Source organism: Crocodylus porosus, unplaced genomic scaffold (assembly GCF_001723895.1).
Source record: "Crocodylus porosus isolate Cpor-Errol unplaced genomic scaffold, CroPor_comp1, whole genome shotgun sequence".
In the NCBI taxonomy this organism is placed as follows: Eukaryota; Metazoa; Chordata; order Crocodylia; family Crocodylidae; genus Crocodylus; species Crocodylus porosus.
Window position 1 is genome coordinate 43,237,320 of NW_017728906.1, and position 12,678 is coordinate 43,249,997.

Consider the following 12,678-nt stretch of genomic DNA (forward strand, 5'->3'; position numbering starts at 1 on the left):
CCCCCCCACGGTAAGGCCCAGTGGAACCAATGCCTTGTGCAAAACCTGAGATGAGATCACTGTTATTTTGTGTGCGAGTCAGATCCTCAGATCCTCAGCTGCTAGGAAGCACTGCAGCTCTGTTGAAGCCCATGGAGCTGTGCTGCCCCCTCAGGACTTGGCATTATTAGTTTAGCACTAGCAGTGGGCTCAGGAGTATGCAAGCGAGAAAACACAGGGAGTGCCTGGCCTTAAGGTAGTTCTAGTCTAGAGCGATTAACAGGTGGAGTTCAACTGAAAAAAAATGGTTCTTGATGGACATTGCGCTCCTCAATAACTCTTACCACACAGCAATCCTTCCTCTCTAATCAGCCTGCGAGCCATGAGAAAGGAGTCTCTGTCATTGCACTTGTACCACTGATCCACCACCTGAAAGGAAAAGGGGAAAGATTTTAGGGCCTTGGATATATTATTTCAGGTCCCCACCCCGCCATTTCTGATGCATCTACTATGTATGGGCCCAAAGCCTGGGCAACCTTCATGAAGGGGCCCCATCTCTAATTATAGTACTATACTTACTGATCTATCCAGGACAGTTGGAATAAAGTCATGGCCAATACCCTCTACTTCCACGTCTGAGTCCTCTGTTGTGTTCAGCTCACTGGGCAGGGCAACAATGGAGCCTTCAGGGTCCACACCAATGACCTGAGAGGTAAAAACTGCTGAATAACGGAGCAGACACACCTCCAGTGAAAAACTGCTTACGTTCCTGTGATCATAGACAGCTGCAGCATATTCTGGCCTGGACCCATGGTACCTTTTATCCTAGGAATTTTCTCTCTCATCAGATTTACAATTAGTTTGGAGAGGAATGGGAGGCTAGAGAGCCTGGTACTTGGTAATAAGGCTCTGAAGCCTCCATACTTCTGAACCACTAGTTTGAATCCAGCTCCAAGTGAGAGTCACTGAAAGTTGTGACTATCCAAAGTGAACTGCATTTGTACATTTCCTGACTCTTAATAAAAGAATAAATGTAAACTCTATCAATTAGGCTGCTGGCCCAATCCAATCATGATTGGGGTGGGGGAGGGGGGTGACTTTAAGAGCACTAGTCTAGTCCTATTGCTCAGCAGACATTATCTGCCAATTCCTCCACACAGAGCTGCCTTCCCACCTACTTTGCATTCTGGGCATTTCTCCTTCAGCTTTCGGGCAATACCGGTGACAGTGCCTCCTGTGCCAGATCCAGCCACTACCATGTGTACCTTGCCTGCGGTTGAAAGAGTCAAGAAACACTGAGAGATTAAGCATGTTCTGCAGGTCTATTTTATGTAGTCATTACAACCATTTCATATATGGCTTATATATACAGGCATTCTGCTTAGAAGACTGGGCAGCATTCATGCCAGTGACCAGAAGTATGCTAGCGCTGCAATACCCCAATGTATTCATTCCACATCATGCATTCCTATATTGGTTTGCATTTTCATAGGAGATTATTAACTCCACCCTTAGGAAGTGCACACCACTGAAACTCCGCGTGCACTAGTTCAGCTGGTTTTAGGATCTCACATGCCAGGGAGAACCTAATTCTGCTCTGCCACTGATGTGAGTTAGGAACCACACCACTGACATCAATGTCTTTACAGGAATGTAAACCTGTTGGATGTGAGAACACAATCTGGCCTTCAGAATTGGGGTCAGTAATTTTACTAGCAAAAGTGCAAGCTATAATTTACCAATGGCAGCTGCTAGTGCTAGCGAAGATACAGGCTGTCATATAGGCAGGCCTCAGGTTTTTGGGCTACTATTGTCTTTTAATCCTGCTCAGGCCATTTAAGAATCCCATCTACACAAGGCTGTTCCTGTCACTAGCAACTGTTTCCATTTCTCCTGAGCAGATATAGGCTGAAAGCCTTTTTTACCCTCCTCCAGCCCTCATATTGCATGGGATTAGTCTCTTCAGCTATTGCAAAGTTTTGATCCTCATTAATTTGCTAATGACTAGTAAAGTAATTTGCTAATGACTAGCTAAAACTGTCCAATTTTCTAAGGGATGAGTTACAGTAAGCTGTTTGCTCTTACAGATTTATGCTTCCACTGAGGCCTCTTAAGCCTTTTGTGCCTCTGAGCTGACCAATGACAGTAATACCATAATAGCAGATAGAAGGACACCTCCATTTTTCGGTCCCTCACTGTTTCATTTCCATATATCCCCTTTGCTATGCTGCCAAAATAGAAAGCAAGCAGAGGCAGAGCTGAGTCAACCTGACACAAATGGAGAGGACACTGATGCTCTGGTAATTCCCGCCAGGAACCCCCAACTTTGCAATTGGCTTCTTCCCTTGGTCCAGAGTAGCCTGAATTGTTGAGCCTCGGGGCATGTGGCAATGCTCACCTTGCTTATCCCTCAGGCTTTTAAATATGGAGGAGAGTTGTAATGGCAAAGAAGTGGAAGTGAACGTGAGATCTTGAATCATAAACTCAGAGAGTAACTTGAATCACAGAGTCGTCTAGTCACACAGACCTCACAAAAATCATCTGGAGCAGCTTCCTGCCTAAATTCAGTTCTTAAACCACCTCAGCTAGATGCCTACCCAGCCACTTCTTGAAAACCTTCAAGAAAAGAGATTCCACAACTTTTCTAGACAGATTGTTTCACTAGTTTATGGCTCTAACAGTTAGGAAATCTTTTTTGAGATTTCAGTGGATTTGTACCAAGTTATGTTGAACTGCTGCACCTAGGGTGTGTTTTTAAGCCGTATCAAGGGTGACTTTACGTATAGAGGCTCTGTTTAGCATGGCTCTGCATTTAATTAGATGAATATAGTAACCTAACTCCCCCTAAGAGAGTACATGAAAATGATAGAACAAATGGTACCTTCACACTGCTCCAGGATCTCCTCAGCTGTGGTGTCATAATGAGCCAGCGGGTTGCTTGCATTTCGGTACTGTTTATTTCAGAAAACAGTGCATATTACTGTTAAAAAGGTGGGTCAGATGACCTAGCAATAGCTACAGAAGCATTTCAGTCAAAGCACACAGATGTCCCCCTCCCTGGACCACATAACTTTGCACTGCAGTCTTACCAAGACCGTGTGAGACGTTCCCAGCTGACTAGTAACTTTGGGCCAGACGTTATTTAAGGCACTTTGGTGCCGTGCTCCAACTGCCTCCAATCAAGCTAGATGCCTAAATACCTTTAAACATCTGGCCCTTTGTGTCCGGGGGAATGAGGCCAATGAAGGAACAGACACGAAGTCTAAACTAACTTCTCCTGCCTGGAGGCAATGCTGAATGTGGTGCCTGAGCAGGTGACCCCTGTAGCATAGAGAAGTGAGGGAACAGCTTTTCCTACCATTTCCTGTCCTGTCTAAGCCAGTGGTGCTCAACCTCTGGCTTCCAGGCCAGATCTGGCCCATGGAGCCATGTCATCTGGCCCATGGGGCTACCCATGGGTTCAGAAATTTGGCAGTTACTGCTGTTAGCACTGCTACTGCTTCCCTACTACCACATTTCCAACCCCTGTGGTGAGGTGACATGGCACTGTGTGCCAGATTTGGCGAGTGTGTGGGGCTGGTGCAGCAGGCCCCACCTGGCACATGTGTGGAGCTGGGGTGGCAGGCACATATGCTGTTGCCATGCCGGATTGGGCCCACGGACCAATCCTGTGGACCAGCTCTGGCCTGCAAACCAGCCCCGCACCACTCATTCAGCCCACAGACCAGAAAGGTTGGGCACCATTGGTCTGAGGCTAAATTTTCACACATGGTTTCAAATGGTTTCAGTTAGGCCTACACTTCGATTTTAAAGAAACTGTAAAATACTCCTCAACCTGAGCAGGATCAAAATATGCTCAAAATCCCCACATTGGCCTTGATGCCACAGGCTGTGAACATACTATATATGCTGTTTTTGCAGTCTAGGACTCACAGGATGAGCAACCAGCCCATGTATATCATACAAAAATGGCCCACTGATCAAGTCTGGCTTTGGTTTAAATTGAGACAAAGCCCTCAAATTTGGAAATTTTCTGTGACGGGAAACAATAAGAAAAAACAATCATATTGACTGAAACATTTTGTTCTGACTTGACTTTTTAAAAGGATATTATAATGTAAAGCAGCACTGATGTATTGATTTTTTTTTAACCCAAAGGTTATTACAAAAAGAAAACCCCCAAAGCACTCTTTGGGAAATGGCATAAGAAGGCATGTTCCTATATCACTGAATATTTTTTTTCTTTACTTCCAAAGAAAATTTGTCAAACACTGATGTGATTCCATGCAGTATTTTGATAAGCTAGAAGTACATTTTCCAATGACAAAAGTTTCTCCAACCCTCTGTAGCCAAGTGATAAAGATGGGGAGACTCAGGATCCATAAAATCCAGACTTAGAAAGAGAACTTGCAGAGTAATTGAATTTACCTGGTCCAGAATGTGGGAGTTCGGGATTTCCTTTTTCAGCTTCCAAGCAACACGGACATTAGATTCAGGGGCATCAAACCTGGTACCTGGAGTCCTAACAATTTCAGCACCAAGAGCCTTTAGTATATCCACCTTTAAAGGAAAAAGCAGACATCATGACGCTGATCTCCTGCACTGCAGGTAACCTGAACCTATGAATTCATGTCAGTCTCAAAAGCCAGATGGTGCTTTGCATTCATAAGACATTTAACATTGAGAGTGATTTAGTGTCCAATTCTCAGTTACAAGAATGCTCTTTGACATTGTTCTGGCACAGAGGGATGTGTAGAGCTGGCATATGGTTTCTAAATTGTCCCTGCTCCCAGTCTTTGCAGTGTGGGGGTGGGGTTGAGAAGTTGCACAGAGCTGGCCTGCACCCTCTGCTTCCCAGGGCTCATAAAGGAGCATAGACAAAGCATAAAACAGGAACCCTGGAGCTCTTCTAAGGCAACCCATGACGGGGGCAGGCCTGAGAACAGCCCCAGAACCAAGGGAGTGGAAAGGTATCTTAAAACTATATGTGCACCTGAATCCCCTTTCACTCAGGAAAGGAGTAACAGGGTAAAAATTGTTATCAACAGACTCTTGTTTAGTGATGACAACAAGAGGGCTGAATGTCACAGCTTTTGGGGACTGGGCTATTACAGCTGAGATGAAGAAGTTGTGTTAGATCCAGATTAGGTTTAGGGGAAGGATGGTAATTGAGGTTGGTTTTCTGATTATGTTTAGGCTAGGATTTGCGGGTTCAGGTTTGACCTGTCAGGGCCAGGACTCTGGTTTCAAGTCACTGTGCACATCTACATGAGACGTTATGTCACTATAGTCACAAGCTGCGGCAACAGAGTGTCAGCAGACACAAACTGTGATGCCGATGCCTCTGCACAGTAGCAACAAGCTCATTGCTACTGCTCAGTAGGGTCGGAAACGACCCATGCACTGCCGGGACTCTGCATGAACGGTGGTTACTGTGTAGTCATTTAGTACTTGCTAATGTAGTACTTGTCATTTAGTCATTTAGTCCTAAAGCTCATCACTACAGCAACGTAGTGTCTCATGTAGACATGCCCAGTGACTTCAAACAAGAGTCCTATCCCTGACAGGTCAAACCTGAACCTGCAAATCCTAGCATAAACTTAATCAGACAACCAAGTTCAATTGCCTACCTTCCCCTAAACCTAATCTGGATCTAACACAACTTCTTCAGTTCAGTAGCGATAGTCCAGTCCCCAAGAGCTCTGACTTGCTAAAGCAAGTACTAAATGACTGCTCAGTAACAACTGTGCAGTCAGGGGCATGTGTAGATGTGCCCACCGGTTCTAATCTTGTAAACTGTTTTTCTGGGGGGGTGGGCGGTTGAGGGGGGTTGTTTGGTGGGATTTGGGCTTGCACAAGATTCTGCGAGATTTCTTCTATCTTGATGACTGAGATCCTGCAACTGCCTCCCTTCTAAGGGGGTTCCTGGCATCTTGAGAAATCGGCTCGACACCATTGAGAGGTGGCTGTAACTAGCTTAAGTTTAGCCAGAGGGCAACAGAGGTATGGAGAGGTTAACTCACTTGCCTGAAGACACACAGGAACCTAGCAAAACTGTAAATAGCACCCAGGAGTTCTGCATATCTTTGTACTAACCATCCCACCCACTCACAGAAACACAGTTGTATCACCTTTGCTGTGTGCAGAAATGTACTATATTTGGCTAATGACTGCACCAGCTGCACAGAGATAATCAGTCAGATTTGCATAGTCCACTCTCATTGTCAAGAGGAGATCTTTTGAACTGCAAAGATATGTCATTATTCTCAATGAAGCTTATTACCCTTTAAAGGAAATGGGCTCATTAGCTCTTGAGAGAGAATCAGAGACAGAAACAGGGGGAGGGGCAGAAAGTGCGAGCGCTTTCTCCAGGACTAGGGTTTCAGTGTAATACCATACAGGACGCTGACCTTCTCCATGCTCATTTTCTCCGGCAGCACAATGATGCAGCGATAGCCTTTCACTGCAGCCACCAGTGCCAGTCCAATTCCTAGGAAGCAGGGGAGGAAAAGGGGTTATTGGATGACTGTGTTCAGCAAGGTCAGCCAGGACTCAGGCTCTCTGGTGCGTCCGATGTTCAGCTCTCTCAATGGTAAAGGTAACATGAATTTTTGTTTAAAAGCTAAATAACAGGGCCCCCTCTCTGAGGCTTTTTGAGTGCTCTCTGAAAGCCAGAGTGAAGGAGGATGTTCCAGCTCAAGTGTTTATTTATATGTCTCTGCATCCTGGAGAGTAAAGAAAAAGCAGTTTAATTTCACAGTGCATGGAGCAAAGTGAACAGTAACGCTGAGCAGCTTTTTTCTACACTTAACAAAGCTCGCCCCCTCATTTGCCAAATGTGTAGGTTCAGTACCACAGGAACAAAGTCACTTCACTGAAATGGCTCCCTGTTCTCCTCCAAACTGCTTCATACCCTTCCCGAATACCTGACTGGGGTGCACATGGGACAAAGCTGCACATGTGCTAAGCTCTTGCTAAGGCTAGCTGGCAAAGTGTAGCTGTGCTCTAGTTGCACACCACATGACTGACAGAGCCAGCTGTTCCACAGCTAGGGTGGGACAAGTGAGGCCTGCATCAGCATGAGAGGATGCATGACGTGTCCCTATAACATGGTTTCTGTGCTTGGGAACTCTGCGGAAGAAACCTGCATCCTCCCCTGCCTACTTCATAGGTTAACTATGCCCTGTAGCCTGTCACAAGACTGATAGAAACAGCTTTAATGTTAGATCCAGGTCAAATGGACACAGAAAACAGACAGAGAGAAATTCCTAGCTAGCAGCCTGGAGTGTGGGCTCAACTGGACCGTTCAGGAACAGACCAGCCTTGGGGTCAGCAGGGAAGTCACACCACCGCTAAGGGAATGCAGGCAGGAATGTTGCCTCTGTGCCAACTGAAGGGACACTGAGGGGTGCTGAACCCCCTCCCTGACAGATACATTGCATCCGGTAACACACCCCTCCGAAAGGAACAACATATTCCCTAGCCTGCCCCCTCTCCCTGCTTGCTTTGTTATGCATGCCAGTGAAGGGGAAGAGGGATGGGCATACACCAAGGAAACAGGAACAGGGTAGCCTGTGGCCAGTTGTGTCCACACCTGCTACAGACTGCAGAATAGCTCCAGAACTTCTTCTGCCTCCCATGCATGGCCTGTCACAGTCTGCAGGTAGACTAAGGCAACAACATATGGCAGAAACAGGAAAAATTATGGCTAACGGGCATGGGGGGAGGCAGGGCAATTCCCTTGTGGAAACTTCCTCTCTAACTATTTAGTAATTTCCCAGCCAGGATGCTTCTTCTACTACCTGCATTGTCACAAAGTAACCACACGGTCCTTCCACACCCTTGACATCCTTGGTTTTAACTAGAGGTGCACCGATACATTGGTCCAATATTGGATCAGTACCAATATAAAGAAAATTTTCTGCATCGGATATCGGCCCAATGATCAGCGCCCCCACGGTGAGGGAAGGAGGGGGCAGAGGCAGGCACTGCCCAGGGGGGCAGAGGCATGGGATGGAGCTGCGGCTCGTAGATGGGGAGGCAGCTCCCACCGCTGCTTGCACCCTGGGAGGGTGGTGGGGGTGGGTGCCCTGGGGATCTGCGCAGGGCAGGCTGCAGCCATGGCTGCACAGGACTCTTCTCGGCAGGGGCTGGGCTTGGAGCAGGCACCAGTGGTGCTGAGAGGGGCTGCATTGAAATCTGGGGTGTCTGCATCCCCCTCCCAGTGCCTGCTCCGAGCCCAGCCCCACCAAGAAGAGCCCAACACAGCACTGGAAGAGCCTTTGAGCTGGCACCAGTGGCACCGGGAAGATGCTGCATCCACCTCAAATTTTGCCACAGCTCCACTCCCAGCACCACTGCCACCAACAGCTGCCTGGCACAGCCTTGGCTCTTCCCAGCATGTGGGTGGAGGAAGGACATGGAGCTGGGCTGCACCTGGTGGTGCAGGGCTGGGAGTGGAGCTGCAGCAAAATTTGGGGTGGCTACAGCCCCTCCCAGTGCCACTGGTGCCTATTCTGAGCCCAGCCCCCACTGAGGAGAGCTGCTGAATGCCGGCTCCAGCCCACCTGCCCTGCACAGATCCAGGGGGCACCCCCCCGCCCTCCCAGAGTACTGAGTTAACAGCACCAGGACCCCCCCCTCCCCCATGAGCCACGTCTCCATTCCTCACCCTCACCCCTCCCTGGGCAATGCCACCTCCCTCCCTCACCATGGGGCCGCTAATCTGCACCCCCATGCCCCTTCCCTCGCCCAGCCCCTTCCACCACAGCAGACTTACCACCTGGAGGCAGCTGTATCGGATATTGGATCGGTATTAGCCAATATGTCTCCTTAAATATCAGCTATTGGTATCAGCCCCCAAAATATCTATCGTTGCACCCTGAGTTTTAACCCATAAGGTATCTCAGTGGTAAAATTCCTCAGAAAGTTTGTGTGCCCGGGTGCACTGTGACACCTAGGTGTAACCAGGAGGTGAGTAGAGGACAGAGACAGATTAGAAGGCCCAAGGCTAATCTCCAGCCTGTCCCACATAAGAACATGACACACCAGTTTGCCATTGCACACCAGGTAAAATTCCATTACCAAGCTTTCCTTTGCAAACATGAGAAAAATGTGACGCCCCAGAGTGAGTGGAAAAGGAGAAAACTGCATTTAACAGAAAAGGCTTTATGGGTCTGATTTGTTCTCTTCCCATCATGGTAGGAGGTGAAAGGCTTCATAAAGTTCCATCCTACCACTCCTATTCCCCTTAGATATCAGGCTATCTATTCCATAACAGGCCATCCAAATACAGATCCACAGAGTACACTGCCTACCTGTGTTTCCAGATGTTGGCTCAATCAGTGTGTCTCCAGGCTTTATAATCCCAGCTCTTTCTGCATCTTCTATCATCCGCAAGCTGATTCGGTCCTTCACACTGCCCCCAGCATTGAAGTATTCACACTTTGCCACTGGGATTCAAAGATGAATCCAAATCATAAAAAATGAACACTCAACCCCCACCACCCCACCATGTCCTGCTCTACAGTGCTCAGCTGAATCCCTCTTAGCAAATTCCTGGAGGATCTTAAATCTGTCACTATGTAATTCTTCTACACAGAGGAATGCACCAGCATTTTACAGCTGCTTATATTCCCCTACCTGCCAAGGGCCCAGGAGTCTGCCATTGTAAACATACATTAGGAAACCCTCCCGGTACATTGCACTCAGCAGCACTCTAGGAAGCAGAAGGACTGGGAGTGGGCGAGGAGCATTAGAAAGGCAAGGGCATTTTGCACATCATTTTGTGCTGTTTTTCCTATGCTAATTAATAGAATGGCGTTCTTATTGATTGTGAGTAGGCCCTGATTTCGCTCCCATTGAAATCTAGGGGACTTCTAATATCAATCCCAACAATAGCCGGATTAGGACCCTATGTCATGAGAGGACCCACTGAAGTCAGTGGAGTAGGGATGAACATGGGAACATAAGGCTGGAAGGGGCCTCCTGAGAATCCTCCTAACAGCTATAAGGAACAATTTCTGAAACCCCATGATCACCACCCTAAAGGCATAATTGGCCTGTCCTGCACCCCGGCTGGTGGCGGTGCATGGTGCAGGAGCAGTGTCTGGAAGCTCATGCTGCAGGGGTAGACATCACACCTTTTTAGCCACAGACCTGTGTCAAGCATCCATTTAAACACCAATTTTCAGCAGTAAGAAAAGGAAGTGACATCTCAACATGCAGCAGCAAGCCTTCAGCTCCTGCCCTTGCCCTCTGAGCTGCTGTCAGGCCCATCACCAATCCCTGCAGCTGAAACCAGAGACTGAGAAGACCCAGAGCCCAAGCATAAGAGGTTTAGGGTGCAGAGAGAGACTCAGAAGACAGAGGACGGGAGGTGTAGGAGCTTCCCTGGCTCCATTCTGGTGCCTTCCCTGTAGGCAATGCTGGTGGCTTGGGCCCTGCTTGCCCATCCATTGTTATGCTATTGGATCACTCTGTGACATAAAACTGGTAAAAGCTGGGGAGACAAGGGCACTGCCAGTGCCCGGCCATTGACATAGTTCCTACTCAGTGGATACATCTACACAAGACATTTACTGGCAGTTGACTAATTAACTGTGCAGTAAACTTCTCTGCATCTACATATGCACCCCTATTAGGGTGCACAAAACTAATTAACGATGCAGCAGGATAGCCTTGTAAAATACAAGTACTACCCTGCTCTGCAGTTTTTCTGTGAGCAGCAGTGTACGTGTAGATGCTGCCCTGGCTGGTAGGGCCCAGGGGGCTTCAGCGTGGGGCTAGCCAGCAAGAAGCCCCCCATGCTGAGGCACACTGTGCCTCAGCCAGCCACAGAGCAGCATGCAGAAATGGGGGAGCAGCCAGCTTAGGGCTGTTCCCCGTCTCCATATGTTGTGCACACAGTGGCTATTGGATCACCCTGTGACATAAAACTGGTAAAAGCTGGGGAGACAAGGGCACTGCTTGGGGCTGTTCCCTGTCTCCCAGCCAGCACACCTCCCAATCTCCATGTGCTGCTCCACAGCTGGCTGGGGCACAGTATGTCTCAGCGCAGGGCCTGCCTGCTCCATAGTTTTTTGCTCCCAGGTGCACGGTCAAATGGCATGCCTGGGAGAAAAAAACACCAGAGCAATAAACTCCACAGTTTATTGGTCTGGATTAATTCCATATATAGACATGCCCAGCATGAATAACAGTAACACAGTTTGGCCCAATTTGTCAAAGGCCAACAATGGGCTTAATGCCACACCTGACATGAAGGAAACATGTCTCCAGCCTCAAGGAATTTATAGCTGGTGTCTGTCATTCTTAGTCTAACACAGGAATTGTTTGTTAGTACTTCATCCTGGAATGAAGGCCCTCAAGGAAAGATGCAGAAGAAAAATGTACTTTTAGCTACTATGACTTTCTGATGAGTTAAACTGGCAAAACCAGGCTACAGAGATACTCCACAATGCAGAAAGACTGCAAGGAATGCATTACGGTTTTCAACCACTGTTAAAATTACTGCAACCATTCATTTATGTTGCAGTGTACTTTGCATTGACTGCCAGGTGTTTTAAAAGAGAGCATAGGTTGGAAGGCAGGACAGAATGGCACCTTATAGACTAACTTGTTTAGAGAGGCATGAGCTTTCAGAGGCTACATGTTATGAGGGGTTCACTTCCACTTTTGCACCAGCTTGGGGAGACATCACTCTGGAAAATCATGGGCTGTTTTTTTGCTTATTGCCTTTTTGAACAAAGACTTTTTACATCACTTCAGGACTTACCTGAGGGAGAGGCTGTCTAAGATATGGATGGTCTGCTGTGGTTTACTAACTTTGCTCCCATCCCGCCTCTCAACCACACACTCATCCTACCAACATTGGTACAGGTGTCCTGCACCAAAGGAAAATAAACTGGAAAACATTTTACCGTCTTGAAGCAAATGGTAAAAATGGGGAATCCAGATGGGAATAGTATTCAAGAGACTCATGAAAAAGGAACATTTTAGCTTTGTTAGCATGCAGACATCAGGACAATAAGTACTTGCGCTTCCTCTGATTTTCTTGAGCACTTGCTCTGCTGCAAGCCTACACATACCTGCAAGCTATGACTTACCAAAAGGCTAGCAAACTCTCAGGAGAAGTTAAAGAAGATGAGAGAAGAGATACTCAGTGAACCAGGAATCAAGAAGGCAGAAGAGTGGCAGGATGGTTTCCTGGAGCAGTCTGATAGGTTCAAAAGGAAGTTCCTGGTCCTGGAAACACACATGGTGCAGAGGCAAAGGTCAAACATGACAACCCAACCTTGCCATGCTGTGAAAACAAGGACCACAAACCATACTGAGAGTACCCTTTCACTCTCACAGACTGCAGGCCCTCGGCTCACTGGTCATACCCCTGGAGAACAAGAATGTTTTCAAGCACCTCAACTACACAAGTAGATGGGCATTTGGCACCATAGGCAAGCCACTTTTCCACAGCTCCTAAGCCTGCACCACATTCTTTGTTATCTGTAAATATTTTTTTTAAAGTCAAGCTGTAGGATTTATTAATGCAATATATTCTTGGATAACTGTGGTGAAAAATTTCATAGACATAGACATTAGGGCTGGAAGGGACCTTGGGAGGTCATTGAGTCCAGCCCCCTGCCCAAAGGGCAGGAAGTCATAGGATCCCAGCAAGATAAGCATCCAATTTGCTCTTGAAGG

The 12,678-nt window shown here is 47.5% G+C and overlaps 1 protein-coding gene across 1 annotated transcript in view; it reads right to left on the bottom strand.

Moving 5' to 3' along the window:
- LOC109305861 (cystathionine beta-synthase-like) overlaps positions 1-12,678 on the bottom strand; it is a 39,370-nt gene that overhangs the window by 10,319 nt on the left and 16,373 nt on the right. The window contains exons 3-9 of the mRNA XM_019529009.1: positions 9,297-9,431; positions 6,390-6,469; positions 4,408-4,539; positions 2,861-2,930; positions 1,158-1,249; positions 559-684; positions 324-408 (exon numbers count right to left, since the gene is read on the bottom strand). Coding sequence (XP_019384554.1) covers positions 324-408; positions 559-684; positions 1,158-1,249; positions 2,861-2,930; positions 4,408-4,539; positions 6,390-6,469; positions 9,297-9,431 — 720 coding nt within the window. The remainder of the gene's footprint in view (positions 1-323; positions 409-558; positions 685-1,157; positions 1,250-2,860; positions 2,931-4,407; positions 4,540-6,389; positions 6,470-9,296; positions 9,432-12,678) is intronic.